The 19785-nt window shown below is 37.0% G+C and overlaps 1 protein-coding gene across 1 annotated transcript in view; it reads left to right on the forward strand.

The window, feature by feature from the left end:
* Window positions 1–19785, forward strand: part of LOC150084017 (protein Daple-like) — a 303433-nt gene that overhangs the window by 178341 nt on the left and 105307 nt on the right. The window contains exon 18 of the mRNA XM_090375738.1: window positions 13227–13360. Within this exon, the coding sequence (XP_090231864.1) occupies window positions 13227–13360 (134 nt within the window). The remainder of the gene's footprint in view (window positions 1–13226; window positions 13361–19785) is intronic.

A 19785-nucleotide genomic window follows, 5' to 3' on the forward strand; every position in this document is an offset into this window, starting at 1 on the left:
TCAATTCAATGCCTCCTGTGGTCTTCCGTCAAAAGGATATCAGAAGGATTTTGATGAATCTTGATGCTAAGAAAGCTCCAGGTCCTGATGGTATTTCTCCACTTGTTCTCAAAACCTGTGCTCCTGAACTTACTCCTATTCTTTGCCACCTTTTTTTTCACTTTCTTATTCCAAAGGTGTTTTTCCTTCTGCTTGGAAATTTGTTCATATGCAGCCAGTTCCTAAAAAGGGTGACAAATCCCTCCCATCCAATTATCGTCCCATTGCAATTACTTCTACTCTTCTAAAGTAATGGAGAAATCAATTAACCGCCAACTCTTAAACTACCTAGAAACCTTCCCTCTGATCAACAATCGCCAGTATGGATTCCGTCAGTGTCGACCACTGGTTATATTCTGGCTTATGTTACCCATTTATGGACTAATTCAATGGAAAGGTTCGGTGAAACACAAGTAGTTGCTCTTGACATCTCAAAGGCTTTTGATCGTGTTTGGCATAAAGGTCTTCTAAACAAGCTTCCATCTTATGGTTTGCCAACTGTTTTTAGTAATTGGTTATCCAGTTTTCTCTCTGATCGCTCACTGAGGGTGATGGTAGATGGCTCTCTGTCTTCTAACTTCTCCACTAATGCTGGTGTCCCCCAAGGTTCAGTTCTTTCCCCCACTCTTTTCCTCTTGTATGTCAATGACCTTCTTCCATTGACTGGAAATCCTATCCAGAGTTTTGCTGATGATAGCACATTGCATTCAACTTTCAATTTTGAGAAACCTTGTCCAGCTCAATCAGCTTAAAGTTCTCGAAAATCTGCTGCCAATTCCTTAAATGCCGATCTTCAGGTAATTCTCCAGTGGGGCAAAGACAACTCAATCAAACTCAATCAAAACTATATCTCGCAAAAAGGATTCTTCTGCTCCTATGCTTATCTTTAGTGACACTCCGATTTCTAGGCAAAATGATATATCTCTTTTGGGGATTACCCTGACTTCTAATCTCTCTTGGCACAAGCACATTACAAATATTGCTTCCTCTGCATCTAAAAAACTGGGTTTTCTCTTTCGCTCTCGGCGTTACTTTTCTTCCTAACAGCTGCTCACTCTGTATAAATCGCAAATCCGCCCTGCCATGGAATATTGTTCCCACATCTGGGGTGGTGCCCCCAAAACCTCTCTCAGGATTCTTGATTCCATTCAGTTTCCATTAATTAATGATTCATGTCTAACAGAGTCTCTCCACTCGCTTTTTCATAGACGCACTGTTTCTGCTGCATGCCTCTTCTACAGATACTTCCACGGGCACTGTTCTTCTGAATTGGCTTCTATAATTCCTGCTCTCTCTTCCAAAACAGTCCGAACACGTGGTGCCACCAGCCAACATCCATTTACTGTCCAACTTCAAACCCACAGAACCAACTTTTCATCTTCCTCATTTATTCATTCAACTGCCGTTTTCTGGAACAACCTTCCTTCATACGTATTTCCTGAAAATTACAATCTACAGAAGTTAAAGTTCAATATCAACAAATATCTTCTTTTGTCTTCTCAACCTCCAACCCAAGCACGGTACCAAGTACTATAGGTTCTCATACCTCTCGTGTTTGGGGTTCTCATTAAAAAAAAAAAAAAAAAAAAAAAAAAAAGTCAAGTGGACTCAATTTCGGCAAAGTCGGGATGGTCTGTAATAGCCAAATCCTCTGCTTGCACCTTCACGATGGTGGGACTGTTAGTAATCCTAGGTATAACCTCCATGCACAAGCACATGGTGGGTGACCACCCAGGTGTGAACCAACGTAAGCAGAGGTCAAGGTGTGGCGCCCACACCACATGGAGGAATGCCATTCCTCTGTGTTACCAGGCGGTACTAGGTGGTAGATGACTCTCATCAACTGGTGCAGTACCACCACTTTGCTTATTGGAGGCTTGAAGTATAGTGTTTAGTCTCCAGAGCTAAGATCCTGTCAACCCATCCCCATCTCTTCCATTATGCAGTACGATTGATGACTTTTGAGGTTATGATGAACATCATGGCGAGATCCAATATTCCTTACATTTTGAGGGTACAGCTCTAAAACGGAGTTTGCAGGCCGGCTGCTAGTTAGTACACTGGACTGAACCTATTGTTAACTCTTTAGGAGGCTTTCGGATAAGCTAATATATAATCTTGCTACCTCTACTCTACCGGATAGTGACTGGAGAGATCCTGAGTAGTGTGTTTGCGGGGGACATTGTCGAGGCCACGTTATGTCAAGGATCTGGGTATATTCTAACCATATCCAAAAATTTCATTACTTCATACAGCATGTCCCACCCACTTTTTCTTACTATGGAATACACCATGAATTCTCAAACTAATAGAGCAAGCTTATCTGCGAAAAGATCTAAACCTCCCAAGGACTTCCTAATTCATTTCACAAATATACGTGGTCTCAATTCTAATCTCAACGATGTCCATTTCCACTTGCAGTCTGCCAAACCCCATGTACTTTTTTGACAGAATCTCAGTTATCGGTTGATTCAACTACTGCTCATCTCAGATGCCCAAATTATTTGATGTATGATTCCTTTTGCCTCTTATTGGTAATTTGGAATCTCATCTTTTCGATCTTCTCTTTGCTTAAAATCTCTCTACCTCATTCTGTCAAATTCATTTGTTGTTTCTACCATTCTTCCAACTCCACTAATAACTTGGAGCTCTTTGACTTCCTCTCTTTGCAACTTGACTTTCTCCAGTCCAACTTTCCTAACAGTGAGGCAATTTTCCTTGGTGATTTTAATGTTCACAACTCCAGCTGGCTTCCGTTTTCTAGTCACACCGACCCAGTTGGTCGAGATGTTGAAGCTTTTGCAATTACAAATGACCTTGCACAGATTGTTCATTTACCAACAAGAATACCGGACAATCCTAATCATACAGCCAATACGCTTGCTTGATCTTTTTCTCACAAACAACCCTTCTAAGTACACGGTCGAAGTGAGAGGTTCTTTAGGCACCTCAGATCACAACTTGTAGAATGTCTCTCCTCCAATGGAGCTGTTATCTCATGACTATTCTTAACCTTGTATTGTTTCGCATTACAAGAATGCAAAATGGAATGACCTGCGAGATTTCTTTTTTTCTTTTCCTTGGTTGGATTACTGTTTCAAAATTTCTGATGTCAGCGTTTGCTCAGAGCGTGTCAGTGAAATTATTCTTGCAGGAATGGAATCCTTTATCCCACACTCCATTTTAAAATCTTGTCCTTTATCTAAACCTTGGTTTTCCAGTAAATGTGCTAAGGCTATTCAAGAGAAGACTGTTGCATATCGTAATTGGCTTGTTTCTAATTCTTCATTTTCATTTTCTGCCTGCAACAAAGCTCGAAACAATTGTAAAGCAGTTATTAATTAGTCCAAACTACAGTTTGAACAGGCTAAGAGTAGAAAACTTTCTTCTTGCCCTAATGATAGCCGAGCATTCTGGTCTCTTGCCAAAACTATTGGCCACAACTTTTGCCCATCTCTGCTCCCACCTCTGTCCAAATCAGATGGTTCTGTTGTCACTTCAGCTAAGGATAATGCTGGCTGACCTGCTATCATCCCATTTTTCTTCCAACTCTTGTATTAATGATCTTGGTAAAACACCTCCCACCATTCCCAACACGCTCTATTCAATGCCTCCTGTGGTCTTCCATCAAAAAGATGTCAGAGGGATTTTGATGAATTTTGATGCTAAGAAAGCTCCAGGTCCCGATGTTATTTCTCCACTTGTTCTCAAAACCTGTGCTCCTGAAATTACTCCTGTTCTTTGCCTCCTTTTTTCACTTTCTTATTTCAAAGGTGTTTTTCCTTCTGCTTGGAAATTTGCTCATATCCAGCCAGTTCCTATAAAGGGTGACAAATCCCTCCCATCCAATTATCATCCCATTGCAATTACTTCTACTCTTTCCAAAGTAATGGAGAAATCAATAAACTGCCAACTCTTAAACTACCTAGAAACCTTCCATCTGATCAACCGATCGCCAGAATAGATTCCATGAGTGTCAATCCACTGGTGATATTCTGGCTTATGTTACCCATTTAAGGACTAATTCAATGGAAAAAGTTCGGTGAAACACAAGTAATTGCTCTTGACATCTCAAAGACTTTCGATTGTGTTTGGCATAAAGGTCTTCTAAACAAGCTTCCATCTTATGGTTTGCCAACTGTGTTTTGTAATTGGTTATCCAGTTTTCTCTCTGATCGCTTACTGAGGGTGATGGTAGATAACTCTCTCTCTTCTAACTTCTCCACTAATGCCAGTGTCCCACAAGGTTCAGTTCTTTTCCCCACTCTTTTCTTCTTGTATATTAATGACCTTCTTCCATTGACAGGAAATCCTATCCATAGTTTTGTTGATGATAGTATATTGCATTCTACTTTCCATTTTGAGAAACCTTGCCTTGCTCAATCAGCTTTAACTTCTCGAAAATCTGCTACCAATTCCTTAAATGCCGATCTCCAGGTAATTCTCCAGTGGGGCAAAGACAACTTAGTTGATTTCAATCCTTCTAAAACTCAGTCTTTTCTTATATCTTGCAAAAAGGATTCTTCTGCTCGTATGCTTATCTTTGGTGACACTCCGATTTCTAGGCAAAATGATATATCTCTTTTGGGGATTACCCTGACTTCTAATCTGTCTCTTGGCACAAGCATATTACAAATATTGCTTCCTCTGCATCTAAAAAACTTGGTTTTCTCTTTCGTTCTCAGCATTACTTTTCTTCCGAACATCTGTTCACTCTTTACAAATCGCAAATCTGCCCTACCATGAATATTGTTCCTACATCTGGGGTGGTGCCCCCCAAAATCTCTCTCAGTCTTCTTGATTCCGTTCAGAAGAGGATTCATGTCTAACAGAGTCTCTCCACTCGCTGTCTCATAGACATACTGTTTCTGCTGTATGCCTCTTCTACAGATACTTCCATGGGCACTGTTCTTCTGATTTGGCTTCTATAATTCCCGCTCTCTCTTTCAAAACAGTCCGAACACGTGCAGCCACCAGCCAACATCCATTTACTGTCCAACTTCAAACTCACAGAACCAACTTTTCATCTTCCTTGTTTATTCATTCAATTGCCGTTTTCTGGAACAACCTGTCTTCATACGTATTTCCTGAAAATTAAGAAGTTCAAGGCCAATGTCAACAATATCTTCTTTTGTCTTTTCAACCTCCAACCCAAGCACGGTACTAAGTACTATAGGTTCTAATACCTCTCGTTTGAGTTTACATAAAAAAAAAAAAAAATTACACTGCTTTGGGACTACTTTGTCCATAGTGTATTAGAAAGTGCTAATTTCATTTTCATTCCTTTTTGGCATTAAGCTTTTTTTCAGCTAATATGGACAAGTATAGAAACGCATTTCCTGATACATTGTTAGGTGTAGTCAAATACCTGATCATGTATCAATATTTATTTCAGCTAACATCAAATCAAGCATTTTTGCATTACCTATATTAGGCCATTTACTAAAAATGTTTACCCTCCATATCTGATGATGGCTATACCATTTTCATTTTATTTTTAATTTCATTATATTTGCATTTTATTAGTATTTTGATGTACTAATTTTACTTTACAGTTTTCCCCACTTTATATTGGCTTGGAAATTCACAGTTTTCTTAATTCATCGTAACTCTAAGATATTAACATCCTTTCACCTTTCACAAATCTGCTTCACTGCTTTTTATACTTTCCTCACTCTTCTAGTTAGTGGCACTTTGTGTAACTTTCACATCCATTTCTGCATACTTAATTCAGTATATTATAAAACTTAAATATACTCTTGTATCTTTCAATGCTGCAGCTTTGTACTTTTAGGTGCATCTGTCATACCTGATTTATTAATCCTGCATTCACTGAAACCTCTTTATACCCTTTTTCTAGGCGCTTCCCTAACCAGGTGGGCAGGAGCAGCAGTGCGTAGCACACGCTTCTTGATTGGACCGGGGTTCGAGCCCGTAATCCCACCAAAAACGGAGGATGCGGAAAGGTCAGGGAATGACCACCGCATATCCCCGGAGCAATATGGCCTTAGTTGCTAATGCTCCTAAAAAACCAAATAACAACAACCCCTTTTCTAACTTCTGGATTTCAAATACTTGAACAGAAAGGAATTAAAAAAAACAAAATGACTGAAATACACTAAGGGCTTTAGCCGTAGGCTGCGAGAGATTTAGACAATGTACAAGTTAGTGCAAACGCATCATATTAGTACGCAGCTAAACTCTGAATTAGCAAAAATATGCAAAGGAGGCATTGTTTAAGTTGCATCTCGTATTGTGAATACCTTCACAATGAGTTGCCATGATATTGCATTACTTCAAATAAGTAACGCTTTGCCAAAGAAGAAGAAGACTGTTACTTATTCTCAGTGGTGCCTACCCACCCACCGAAGAAGGGCCAAATAGCCCTGAAACAGTACCTCTGGGTGGTGGTATCCGCCGAGAATAAGTAACAACAGTCTACTCCTTTGGTGAAGCGTTACTTATTTGAAGTAATGCAATATCATGGCAACTCATTGTGAAGGTATTCGCAATATGAGATGTAACTTAAACGATGCTGCCTTTGCATATTTTTGCTAATTCAGGTTTAGCTTTGTAGTGATATGATGCATTTGCAAAAAAAAAATGACTAATTCAAAAATTTTTTTCAAAAATGGAATAACTGACAATGAAAAGAATTAATCATTATCATATCTGCCACCTCTCTGGATTTAAGATAGAGAATCTCTGTTTTACTTGATAGTTTTCTTTTCCCAAAAAAATAGTAAAACTAAGTTCAAATTTTTTAGAAATTCTGCTAATTTCTGTTTATTTTTGTTAATAGTAGTAGTAGTAGTCTTGTTTTCTTTTGTAATGTAGGCCATTTCATTGTAGTTGTGTGGTGCAAAGCTAATTAGCAATGTCTTTCAGTAAGATGCCTAAGAGATATAAAATAAAATTTCAGGGAACATATGTACAATATTTTCCATATATTGTAAAATCAATGTGTCAATTTCATTTCAGTGTGTCAAAGTCTTACATTGTAAAAAAGTATCATTGCCTTGTGCACTTTATTTTTTCGATATCAAGGTGTGGGAAACAATGTAATCATTGGCAAACGGATAAGAATAGAGGCAGCATGCAGTGCATAAAAAGAAATGCAATAATTGATGTCGCATTTCATAATGGCAAGGTGTCATACTTGCTGAATATTTGCCTCTTTTATCGTAGAACATAACCGTTCTCTAAGTTGTGCCAATCATGCAAGCACATGGTTCAGAAATATGATTCCTGATTGTGAAAGAGCAAAAACAACAGGCATTGTTTAATGATATTGCATGGATAGGAAAAGGCAAGATATATTATATTGATGGCCTTGGATAATGGCCATTTTTTGATTGCTACAGTAATCAAAGTGATTCCAAGCTATATTCTGTTATGGTAATCTTTCATAATAAAAAAATTAAAAAAAAACCAAATTGAAAGCAGCTTGCTTTAAGTGCCAACATTAGAAAGTGTCTTTAGGGGGACAATATTGAGCATCTTCTTCTGAATAATCTAAAAGCATGTGGGATTCTTTTAAAAAACTGTCATTTGGTATTGGCAGGCTAACAACCAGAATAGCAAGAGTACTAAAAGAGGCAATTGAATACTTGGTAGTAATAGTCTTTGTGATCTTATTAATTTGTGTGCTAAGGGGCTGCATGCCTTGCAATGAAAGTGAATGAATAATTGGCAAAAATTAGTACAGCAGACCCTTGTTATATAGCGGTTCACTTTACACTGATTCGCTATAATGCTGTTCTTATATTATAACCCATATCTGATTATAATGCTGTCACAAATCACTATAACGCTCTTTTACAGATTGCATTTTTGGCAAATTTAATGAAATCGTTTCATTCCGCTTTGCTTATTGGAGGCTTGAAGTGGTGAAACCAATGTTTAGTCTCTAGAGCAAAGTTTCCGGCATCCCCCCCCCCCCATACTTCTCCTTCAACCCATTTAACCCAAGCATGGTACCAAGTACTATAGGTTCTAATACCTCTCATGTTTGGGGTTCACATTTAAAAAAAAAAAAAAAAAAAATTGATGTAGTCGATAGCTTGAAAATGATTAGCAAAACAGCATTAAAACGTTTCCCACGCTCAGTGAAATTTTCTTGCACGCTAATTTAATTGCAGTACAGTGACTTGTTATGTAGTTCCGAGATCAACATTTAAAAAAATGATCAAGTATATTGCTTGTAATATTTGCGTTATATGCATTTATCCGAAGTCTAGTCATCACTCAGTACAGTATTAGATATCATGGACAGTTTACTTGAACATTGTATCATAATTAATGCAACCAATGCAATTAAATTTTTGAAGAGTTAATAATGGCGATAAGAATGAAAAAGCAGCAACGTCTGGATGCAGTACGAAGACTATAAATGTAAGAAAAAGACTGAATTTGAAAATTAAATTAGACGTTTTGAAGCGAATCGATTCCAGTCAATGACAAGCAGATGTGTGCCATAATTTTGGACTGGCAAGTTTAACTGTAAGAACAATTATAAAAAATAAAGAATTAATTTTAGCAGCGGGAAAGACAGTTGTTCCACTTCAAGCAACTAGGGCTGGGTTGCCTATTAGGATTGAAATGGAGAGACTATGAACTAATTTTATTGAAGATAATATCCAATGCAGAATTCAGTTAAGTTAAATATTAAAAAAAAAAAAAAAAAAAAAAAAAAAATGTGGAACCATTTAAAGTAGTAAGGGCTGGTTGAATAGATTTAAAATCCAGGGAGAAGCCACAAATGCAGATTAAGGAGCCAAAACTTTAAAAAGAGAGCTTGTTAAAATTATTGAAGATTGCTATTATGTGTTATATTTCTCAACAAGTTTTTAACATAGATGAAGCAGGACTTTTTTGGGAATGAATGCCTAAAAGAAGTTTCATATTGAAAGAAGAAAAAAAACATGCCAGGTTTCAAAGCAGTGAAGGATCGGTTGACTTTATTGTTGGGTGGTAACGATGCGGGGGATTTAAAATTAAAACCACTTTTAGTTTACCAGGAAGAGAGCCAAAGTTCAACCCAAAATTGACACATTGTTCATGATTAAATTCATCAATTAAATTAAATCAATTGAGATCAATAAATTCGTGATTTTAATTGGAATTTTAAGTTTAATTTTGATATATAAGTAGTTACCACATAATTATATACGTATATAATGCAGAATATTTTATATGTGCACAAATTTGAATATTAAATATTTTGATCGACATTTGTGCATCTTTTCACTACTGATTAGGAAATATCCTATGGTACCAACCGCAACTCACAAATACACATGCGAGCATCACATGGGAATGTGATGCTCGCTTAGTGCGGATTCACTTAGCGCTCTGTTTTTCCAGAATGAATTATCAGCGTTAAGCGGGGGTCACCTGTATTAATATTTGTAGTAGTGGCAAATGATGCAACAAAAAAATTAAATAAATAAAAAATACTCAACTTGTCTGTCCATTCCCTGTAATAATTTTTTAAATTCTTCCTTAAATTTATTAAAGATACCTACTTCTACAACACCAGATGGAAGTTTATTCCTACAATCAACTACCACCCTTTTTTCAGTATAAATTTATGTCCCTTTATTATGTATTTTGACCAAAAAAGAGTAAGGATGACATCTGCAATTGTTTTATTCAATCTATTTAAAACCTTAAACACTTCAATCAGGTCTCCTTGAAAGTGCCTAGTTTCCAAGTACTGCAATTTTCAGCACTTGGAAACTAAAGTCTTTCATGGTAAAAATTATTCTTTGGTATGCTTAGTTAATTTTGTTGCTCATCTCTGCACTCTTTACAACAGTTACACATGCTTGATGAAATGAGTCTTCCAGACCTGTATGAGGTAATCAAGATGCAACCTAACCATTCCGTTATATGATGGGATAATCACCTCTTTGCTCCTATTGGCTGTTTTGTTTGTTTGTTTGTTATTTGGTTTTTAGGAGCATTAGCAACTAAGGCCATATTGCTCCAGGGATATGTGGTGGTCATTCTCTGACCTTTCTGCATCCTCCGTATTTGGCGGGCATGAACCCCGGTCTAATCAAGAAGTGTGTGTGCTACGCACTGCTGCTCCTGCCGACCTGGCTACGGAGGCACCGCTCCTATTGGCAAAATTTCTCTATATCATTGACAGAACCCCATCAGCTGTCCTACAGATAGCAAGCCATCTACACTGCTCAGAGAACTTCATGTTGAATTGTACAGTTACCACTAGGTCTCTTTCATCCTCTACACAGACTTGAGTGTGATACCACCCAATTGGTATGTTATTCTGGAATTACTGCTTCCCATGCAGTACCTTTTCATTGTTGAACCTCAGCTGTTTCCCATTTGTCCAATTTTTCTAGGTCTGGGTTGCAGCAGTACGCCTTGATTCCTGTCATTAACCACTCTGCCAACTTTTGTATCATCTGAAAACTTAAACAATAAGCTTGATATGCCTTCATCAGTATTATTATTAAATTTTGAAAACAATAAGGGACCTAGCACTGAACCTTGAGGTATTCCACTAATAAGATTAATCCCAGAAGAGTAGTGTCCATTTATAACCACCCTCTCTTCTGCCACTGAACTATTGTTTATCCGTACCAGTAACTTGTCCCCAATACCACATCACTCCAGTTTGTACAGCAGTCTTATATGTGGAACAATTTCATAAAGCTTTACTAAAATCTAAGTATTTAATGTAAAAATTATTTTTTATATCCAGTTCTTTTGTTACTGTGTCATAGTAGCTAATCAGATTCATCACACTGGTCAGACATCTCCCCTTAACCACATCCATGCTGTGATTTCTGTATAGCTGCATTCCTTTTGAGATGATTCTGCTATACTTCTTTAAACACTGATTCCATTAGTTTCCGTGAAACAGAAGTCAATTGTTTGCACACCTCTAATTTATGGGGACCTTCCATGAATCCAAGCTACTGTCATAATTATGGCCAAAGGTTTGCTTACATCTGTTTCTTTTATAATTGGATAGATTTCATCGGCTCCAAGTACCTAATTTACTTTGTTTCAAGGCGCCTCCGTAGCCAGGTGGGAAGGAGCAGCAGTGCGTAGCACACGCTTCTTGATTAGACCGGGGTTCGAGCCCGTCACCACCAAATACGGAGGATGCGGAAAGGTCAGGGAATGACCACCGCATATCCCGGAGCAATATGGCCTTAGTTGCTAATGCTCCTAAAAAGCAAATAACAAACAAACAAACTTTGTTTCAAAATTATTTAATTAATTAAATTACTATTAATATTTAAATTTAATTACTTTTGAGCTGATAATTCTAGGCATGTTATCCTCACTCATGCAGAAAGTCTGTTTATGATTCTCTCTTCTAGTTTAAATAAAGCAATTTGCTTATTTATTTTAAATGTTATACCAACATTTGAAAATCCATGTGTAACTCTTCAGTATAACTTATCTTTCATCCATGTACTGAGGCAATTTCTCTTAGATATGTTGAAGAATTTTATGTGCAAATTTATTATACCAACAGTCTTTAAATCTTCCACTTTAATTTTGGAAGATGATCACTATAACGGACTGTTAGAAGGATGATTCCAACTTAGTTGTAGGCATTTATGCTGCAAAGGCTGTGGAGAGTATGATACAAGACAAGGAGATTCTGTTCTTTTGTTCAGTAAAGAAGTACTTTATTGCTCTGCGTGCGTGCGTGATTGTTTGTTCTCATACTGGCAGTGCATTATTTTTTAATTTCAAATTTTTTGTAGACAAGTTTCCAGTACTTTTTGTGCAATTAAAGATAAAGAAATAGATGAAGCAATAGATGTTTTGTAGCATCAGTTTCAGTATGAGAACCTTCACATGATATTGTGAAAGAAGAGAGAGAATTGATGTATACTGGTCCTTGGTTATAGTTATCAAACAGTTCAGTAATTATGTGTTATACTTATTTTATTATTGATCCTCGTCATGAATTTCCTTATAACAACAATTATAGTAGTAGTAGAGGCATGTGATGAAAGAAAGAAGTACGTGAACTTATGTAGCATCAGCCAAAAAAAAAAAAAAATTGCACATCCATTCTCTCTAAAAGTTATTATTATCATCATTAGCCATGTGGTGCATGGAAGCCTGAGGCTTTTGTTGCACCAGCCAAAAAAAAAAAAAAATTCTGAGTTACCCAGGGAGAGAGAGAGAGAGAGAGTCAGAAGTAGAAGGGAATCACCAAGGAAGAGAAGAATGATGATATCCAGCTCAGGACCCTGGGTGTGCCAAGCCCATACTCACCAGATGTGAGCCTCTGGGGTCAAGTTTGTCCAGTTCCTCCTTGAATTTATTTAAGCCATCAACTTCCACAATGACAGATGGAAGTTTGTTCCAGCAATCAACTACCCGCTGGCTAAAGGCAAATTTCCACACATCTATTCTACAACTGTCTTTCCTCAATTTGAATTTATGTCCCCTCAGGTTTGTAATCTGAGCAAGCAAAGAAGTCCATCAGAATTGAGCCTGCTCAACCCATTCAAGGCCTTATACACCTCAGTCAGATCACCTCGCAGATGCCTAGTCTCCAGATGCTGAAATTTGCAGAACTGTAGCAACCCTTCATTCCCCTCACCACTCTTGTAGCTCTTCTCTGTACTGGCTCCAGCAACTCTACATCCTTCCTAAAATGGGGCCTCCAGATCTGTATGCAGTACTCAAGGCATGGCCTGACCATTGCTTTATACAAAGGAATAATCACCTCCTTTTCCCTACTAGCAAAATTCTTCTATATCATTGACAAAAGCCCATGACCTGCTCTGGCACCTGTCTGCACTGCTCAGCAAACTTCATATCTGACTGCACAATTACTTCCAGGTCTTTTTCATTTTCTACCACCCTAAGTGTAGCACCACACAGTTGGTATGTTTCTCTAGGGTTACTTATGCTCAGTAACTGTTTAAATCAAGTTTTGATTAACTTTGTTTTCTTATTTTTTATTTTGATTTCAAAATTGGTTTGAATTAACTAGTTATATATAAAGAAATTCAAGTGATCTATTTTCATTTTAAAACTCTTCACTAAGTAGAAATTGAAATATTTGCTCCCTATTAACTTCTAAATGTAAAAGTTATTTATATAGACATCTTTTATGTATATACTATATATATATATATATATATATATATATATATTTTTTTTTTTTTTTTTTTTTTCAGGAATTAGTCAGTGAAAAAATCAAAAATCAGCAACTTGCAAGTGAGGTAAACAGAATCACTCCTTTATTGGAAAGTGCTGGCTTGAAGAAAGAAACTGTAATATTACCAGAATTTAATTGGCAAATGGAGTACAGGTATTCCCAGTGTTTTATTACTTTTTATATATCATTATATACAATATAAACAAAGTTGGAGCCACAAGAGTAAGGAAAGTTTTAAGAAACTGACAATCACCATAGTAGCTGGCATTCTCAAATGGCACTTTATATTGAAGAATAAATTTGGTCGGTGCATTGTGACCCTTTTTAGAAATTTAACTGCTTTACAGATCTAAAATTTCCATCTGATCTCATTATCTTTAAGCAGTAATTTATATATGTAGTGTGCTGTTAATACTACATAATCGAAACTGGAAACGATTCATTTGCCTCCTCACTCTGACCATCTTTCAACTTCAAAAAGCAGTGATTGACATTTAACTCCCTCTGCAGTTGCTAGTGAAATTAATTGTTCATATAGGACATGTCAATGAGCCAGGTCCTTTTCATTCTCTACCACTGACAGTGGTAGAGAATGAAAAGGACCTGGGGATAATTGTGCAGGCAGATATGAAGTTTTCTGAGCAGTGCAGACGGTCTGCAAGAATAGTTCATGGTGTCTCGTCAGTGATATACAGGAATTTTTCTAGCATGGTAAGGAGGTGATTATCCCCTTGTATAAGGCAATGGTCAGGCCACACCTTGTGTACTGTATACAGGTCTGGAGGCCTCATTTTAAGAAGGATGTAGAACTGTTGGAACGAGTACAGAGAAGGGTTGTGAATGGAACAAAGGGTTGCTCTTATGAAGAAAGGCTTAAGTTTTTCAAATTACAGTGTCTGGAGACTAGGCACCTGCAAGGTGATCTGATAGAGATGTATAAAGCCTTGAATGGTTTGAGCAATCTCAATGCTGATGGGATTTTTTCTCTTGCTCTGAATAATCGCCTGAGTGGGCATAAATTCAAATTGAGGAAAGACAGTTGTAGGATAAATGTATGGAAGTTTGCCTTTAGCCTGCAGGTGGTTGATTGCTGGAACAAACTTCCATCTGTCGTTGTGCAAGTTGATAGCTTAAATAGATTCAAGGCAGAACTAGACAAACATTTGGAGCGAGTGGATGGGTGAAACGAGAAGGGTGGGTGGGTGGGTGGGTGGGTGTGTGTGTGTGTGTGTGTGTGTGTGTGTGTGTGTGTGTGTGTGTGTGTGTGTGTGTGTGTGTGTGTGTTTGGCTGATGCTATATAAGCTTGTTTCTTGCATCATGTTCCTTTGGTAATGCTAACAGGCCTGAGAGCAGTGAACCATGCTCAATAGTTGCTAGAACGCGTACAGAGAAGTGCAACAAGATTGGTGAGGGGAACAATGAGGTGCGCTTACAAAGAAAGGCTTAAGTTCTGCAAGTTGCAGCATCTGGAGACTAGGCACCTGCAGGGTGATCTGATTGAGGTGTATATGGCCTTGAATGGTTTCAACAGGCTCAATGCTGACAGGATACTTCTGCTTGCTCAAACTAAGAACCTGAGGGCGCATAGATTCAAATTGAGGAAAGACAGTTGCAGAATAGATGTGCGGAAGTTTGCCTTTAGCCAGCGGGTAATTTATTGCTGGGACAGACTTCTCCCTCTGTTGTTATGGAAGTTGATAGGTATAAGGGCCATTTATTAATGGGAAGGTTTTTTTTTGGCTGATGCTTTCTTGCATCATATGCTTCTGCTAGTGCTAATGTCAATCAGTTTTAATGCAAGTTTTGGGAATGCAATGCATTTCATCCACATTTGTGTGTTACTTCCTTACTGATGATCACAGAGAATGGCAAGTTCTCATGTGAAAAAGACCTTTGTTGACATTCTGCTGCTTACCTGCACTTTGTTTATTCCTTCATTACTGATGATGAACCTTTGGTGTATGGCTGCGACCTGGAAACACATTCCCGACCCTCTCGATGGAGAACTCCATCCTTTTTCAGCACTCAAAAAATCAAGGAAATCTTAATGAAATGTGGATTGCTGTTCATTGTATTTTTTGACTTATTGGGCATTGTTCATTATGATTTTGTCCTGCACAACCAACAGTGAACCCAGAATACTACAGACAGTTCTGTGATGATTACAAAATGCTATTCAGAGAAAACAACTGCAAAAGTGGACTTCTGGGAATTGGTTCTTGCATCATGATGAGAGTGCTCTTGCACACTTGCCATTCAAGAATTCTTTGAAAAGCACTCCATCACTGTAGTCCTTCATATGAGGGATGGTCAATAAATATTTACCCTCACCTAGAAATATTTGAGTTAGGGATTTGATATTATATGTATAGATACTGCCCCGTCTCATATGTTAATGTATATTTATTTGTTTTCTATTCATCAGTTACTGAACTAGAGCCATGAATACAGTGAGAGGCAGTATGCTAGAGAATATTGAGATCCAACCATTATAAAATTTCTTCATTTGCAAGGCAGAGAAGCAAAAGAAATCCACAAGGAAATGAAAGCTGTATATGGGGAGGATTGCCCATCATATGAAACCGTGAAAAATTGGAAAGGCCAGTTCAGTTGTGGACGTTCAGTAGTGGTGCACTATAATCTAAGAGAAGGAAGGCCTATCTCTGCCACAGACCCTGCCATTGTGGCTAAAGTGGAACAACTAGTTATTTAAAAAAGATGTGGAACTCTAAATTTTATAGCAAATGAAATGAACATATAAGCAGAAGAAAAAAACACCAGTGGAATAAGAAAGTGTAAAAAGGTGACACAGAACAGGAGTAAGGAACTCTCTGCATCAAGGTTGTTTAAATTATCTACTTGGCATCCTTTTAGCATAAGATCTAAGAAGACATTGAGTGGATTGTGTACTGGAAACATTAGCCATGGATCTCTTCGCACCATAATGCATGAGTTCCTGCACATTGTCTAAGCTGGCAGCCCGATGGGTTCCAAGGCTGTTTATACCTCCTCAAAAGCCCCACAGGAAATTGTTCCCCACAATTGTTGGTGCTTTGTAGAAGGAATTGTGATGATTTTTTGTGACTGAATTGTGATGAATGCTGGGTATATCACTATGACCCAGAAACAAAACAGATGAGAAAACAGTGGAGACATTTGTCTTCGTAAACTCCCAAAAATGCCCAAGTTCAGTTGTCTGTCTTCTGGGACTCTAAAGGTATCATCCTTACAGATTACTTTCCAAAAAGGCAACAGCATCACTGGGGAATGCTGTAGAAAACTCCTGGGCAAGTCAAGTGAGGCTATCACATTGAAGAGACATGAAAAGTTATCCAAAGGCATCTGCCTTCTAGCTGACAATGCTCCTGCACACAAGGCTGTTTCCACATTGAACTTCATAATCATGTGTGGCTTTGAAAATCTGCTGAACTCGCCTAATTCTCCTGACCTCTCACCTTCAAACTTCATCTTCTTTCCTAAAATGAAGAAACTGTTACAGGACTACATATTTCAGACCGATGAGGATGTAATGAAGTGGAAGCGTGGTTTACTTCTAAAAGTAAGGAGTTCTGTTCAAGGTATCTGAAAGAGCTGATCCATAGGTGGGAAAAAATGTGTAGCTCTAGAAAGTAGCTGCATAGAGTAGGATGAAATTTCCACCCAAGTTTCAAATTCCTAACTTGCTTGAATATTTCTAAGTAAGGGTAAATATTTTAACCAGCCTTCATACTCACTGGATTTAGCTCCCTGTGATTTTTTTCCCCTCCAAGAATAAAGCCACCTAGAAAGGTTACAGGTTTGCAGGGACTGGGGATGTTATTCAGAATGTGACAAAGGAACTATTAGCAATTCCAAATGAAGCTTATCGGGCTTCTAACACTCCTGCAGAAGTTGCACAAGTGTTAGAATCAGTGTATGCAGCTTGAAGGAGAGACTATTTTGTTGGAGATCCATCTGAAATAGCCAGTGTGCTTCATTTCCCAAATATTAGTTCACTCCCTGAACTTTTTCAGCCAACTAAAATGAATAGATAAAAAAGATGAAATTTAAGTGAGACACATTGCTCGTATTGATACTACATACTGTACAGTAACAAATTTTCATTATAACTCCTTCAGTTTGTTATAATGATGCTTAATTGTAGTTGATAGTTTTTTCAATGAAAGTAGTCCCATGACAGTGAACAGGCTGTTCAATTATGTAGTTTTTTTTTTTAGCACAGAATTATCTGTGCTAAAAAGCCACATAAAGCCCTATATATTTAGTTGGAGGAATGGCATATCCTCACATACTTATAACAGAATACCATTTAATATTTTCTCTCAGAGAGAGAGAGAGAGAGAGAGAGAGAGAGAATCAGTACTATCTTCATATTCCCATATATTTTCTTTTTTATACTCTAGCACAACCACTAGGTCAGAAGAGTTTACAATTGATTATTTTAACAATGAATAACTGTATTTAGCAGCAGCACTGACCCTAGAATTTGCAAGGCCTTGGGCAAGTATTATTTGCAGGGACCCTTATTTAGGTTTATTTACTGTAATATAGAGAAGCAAAATATGGATTCTTTTTATTGAATAATAATATTTAAAAGGAGAAAAAAAAATAAAAATTAAAATTTCAAATAATTTAGCTTACAGTGACAAAATTTATATTATATTATAAACTTGGGAAAATAACTAGTTAAGTCATTATAATCCAAAGTTTTTCACACCACTCACATTCCCTGTATAAGTGGCAGATTTGGGAGTCTCTCCTGGTCCTTCCCAAATAGTTTTATATGATGTTTAATTTTGAAAAGCTCCTTTCTGCCAACCACAGTAGTGACTGGGATTATTATTCTCGAATACTGTGCAGTAAGCACTGAACTGTGCACTATACGAATGAATTATCTTGATAAAGAGTCTTATTTTTCATATAAGTCAATCCCATTAATGTCTCTAGTATTGTCATCTTGCAAGAGGACATCTAAATTAATGCAATGTCTTTTCAATTTATTGTCAGACATTACCTTCAGTGTTGGATTATTGTACAAAAAGCCGGAATTGGCATGTTCCCATTGTTTGAACCACTCCTCTGCTGAGAGTATTCTCTGATCCTAAAATGCTCAGAAAGTGATTCCAATAAAAATTATTTTCAGGATTACTTTCCCAAGCCTTCATAATCATAAAAAAGTTTTTATTTTTCTATTCATTTCTTCCTGAATTCAGATAGAATATCATTTGCTTCGCAAATTGTCTTTGTGGTTTTCTTTGACCATGCAAACCTGATGTTTCTAAAATTGCCTGCTGTATTTACATCTGAAGCCATACTTAAGACTTGACCTTATTGATTGCAAACAATTTATACTAACAACTGCAGATAAAAATAAATTCAAAATTGATTTTATTTTGAGCTAATGACTGGGCTGGCTTCACTTTAAAATTAAAAGCTTTCCTAGTTTCACTTACTCTTTCCAGGGCATCCCAAATTTGAGCCATATGAAGTAGAATAGGTTTTACAAACTAGTCAGCACTGCCACCTTGTTTCTGAGAGTGATTTTAAAGTAAAATCTTTGATGGGTTGTAAGAATTTTCTTTGTTTCAGCAGATGCTACAAAAATTGTGTAAAACTATTAAATTTTACTGAAAAATGACATCCCATAGACACTGAAGCCATATCTCCAAGAAGCAAATTTAGTTATGTGCTGAACATGGTACAAAGAATTTCCTCTGAGAATTCTCAGAGGAAATTTTAGACTTGTCGCTTTGATGTCAGCCTACAGTTGCTCCATTATAAATAAATAAATAAATTTTCTGTTTATACTCCGGCACGACAACCAAGTCAGTAGAGTTTACAATAAATCGTCAATACAAATATTTATCGTATTTAGTAGTCACGGGCTTGAACCCCGGTCCACTCAAGGAACGCATGCTATTATCATAGGTCTAACCTAGACAAATGCTTAAATTTACATCCAAAGCTGCTAATTGTGTGTTCAGTTTTTCATTCAGACTCAGTTCAGTGCTATTGATAATATGTATAAAGGCTATGAAATATTCATTAATTTGGACTTTGCTGTTATCAGAGATCTCCATAATTTGTACAATTAATGTTAACTGTTTTTTGCAACTTTTGTCCATAGTGCAATCTAATTGCATCAAAAAACTTGCTCTTTTGTTTTATTCAAGATTTGTTCATTTTGAATTTTCCATTCTAAATAATGATATACTATTTCATTTTCACTTATTCATCTTAAATGTTCAGCCATTAATGTATCAAATTTTTTAACATTTTAGTAAGGCAAGGAATTTTCCATCAGTGTATACTTTATATATAATTTTTGGTGTATACTTTACTGTAGTTACTTCGAAAGGCACTGTTATGTTTTGCTAAACATTGAATACAAGCAGTGATACTCTTCAAAACACCATGCCAATGTTCTTTTTCTACATTAGTCTGTCTTTTCTATATATTTTCAATAGTTTGTCCTTTATTAAGTCTTTTTTGCAGTTCTAATAACATTGTCATGTGTAATGGATGTCTAATGATCTTTCAAACAGTCACCCAAGTGTTTCCAGTCATGTATACCTTC

This window comes from Mastigoproctus giganteus, chromosome 6 (assembly GCF_048544385.1).
Source record: "Mastigoproctus giganteus isolate SK-2022 chromosome 6, ASM4854438v1, whole genome shotgun sequence".
NCBI lineage: Eukaryota > Metazoa > Arthropoda > Arachnida > Uropygi > Thelyphonidae > Mastigoproctus > Mastigoproctus giganteus.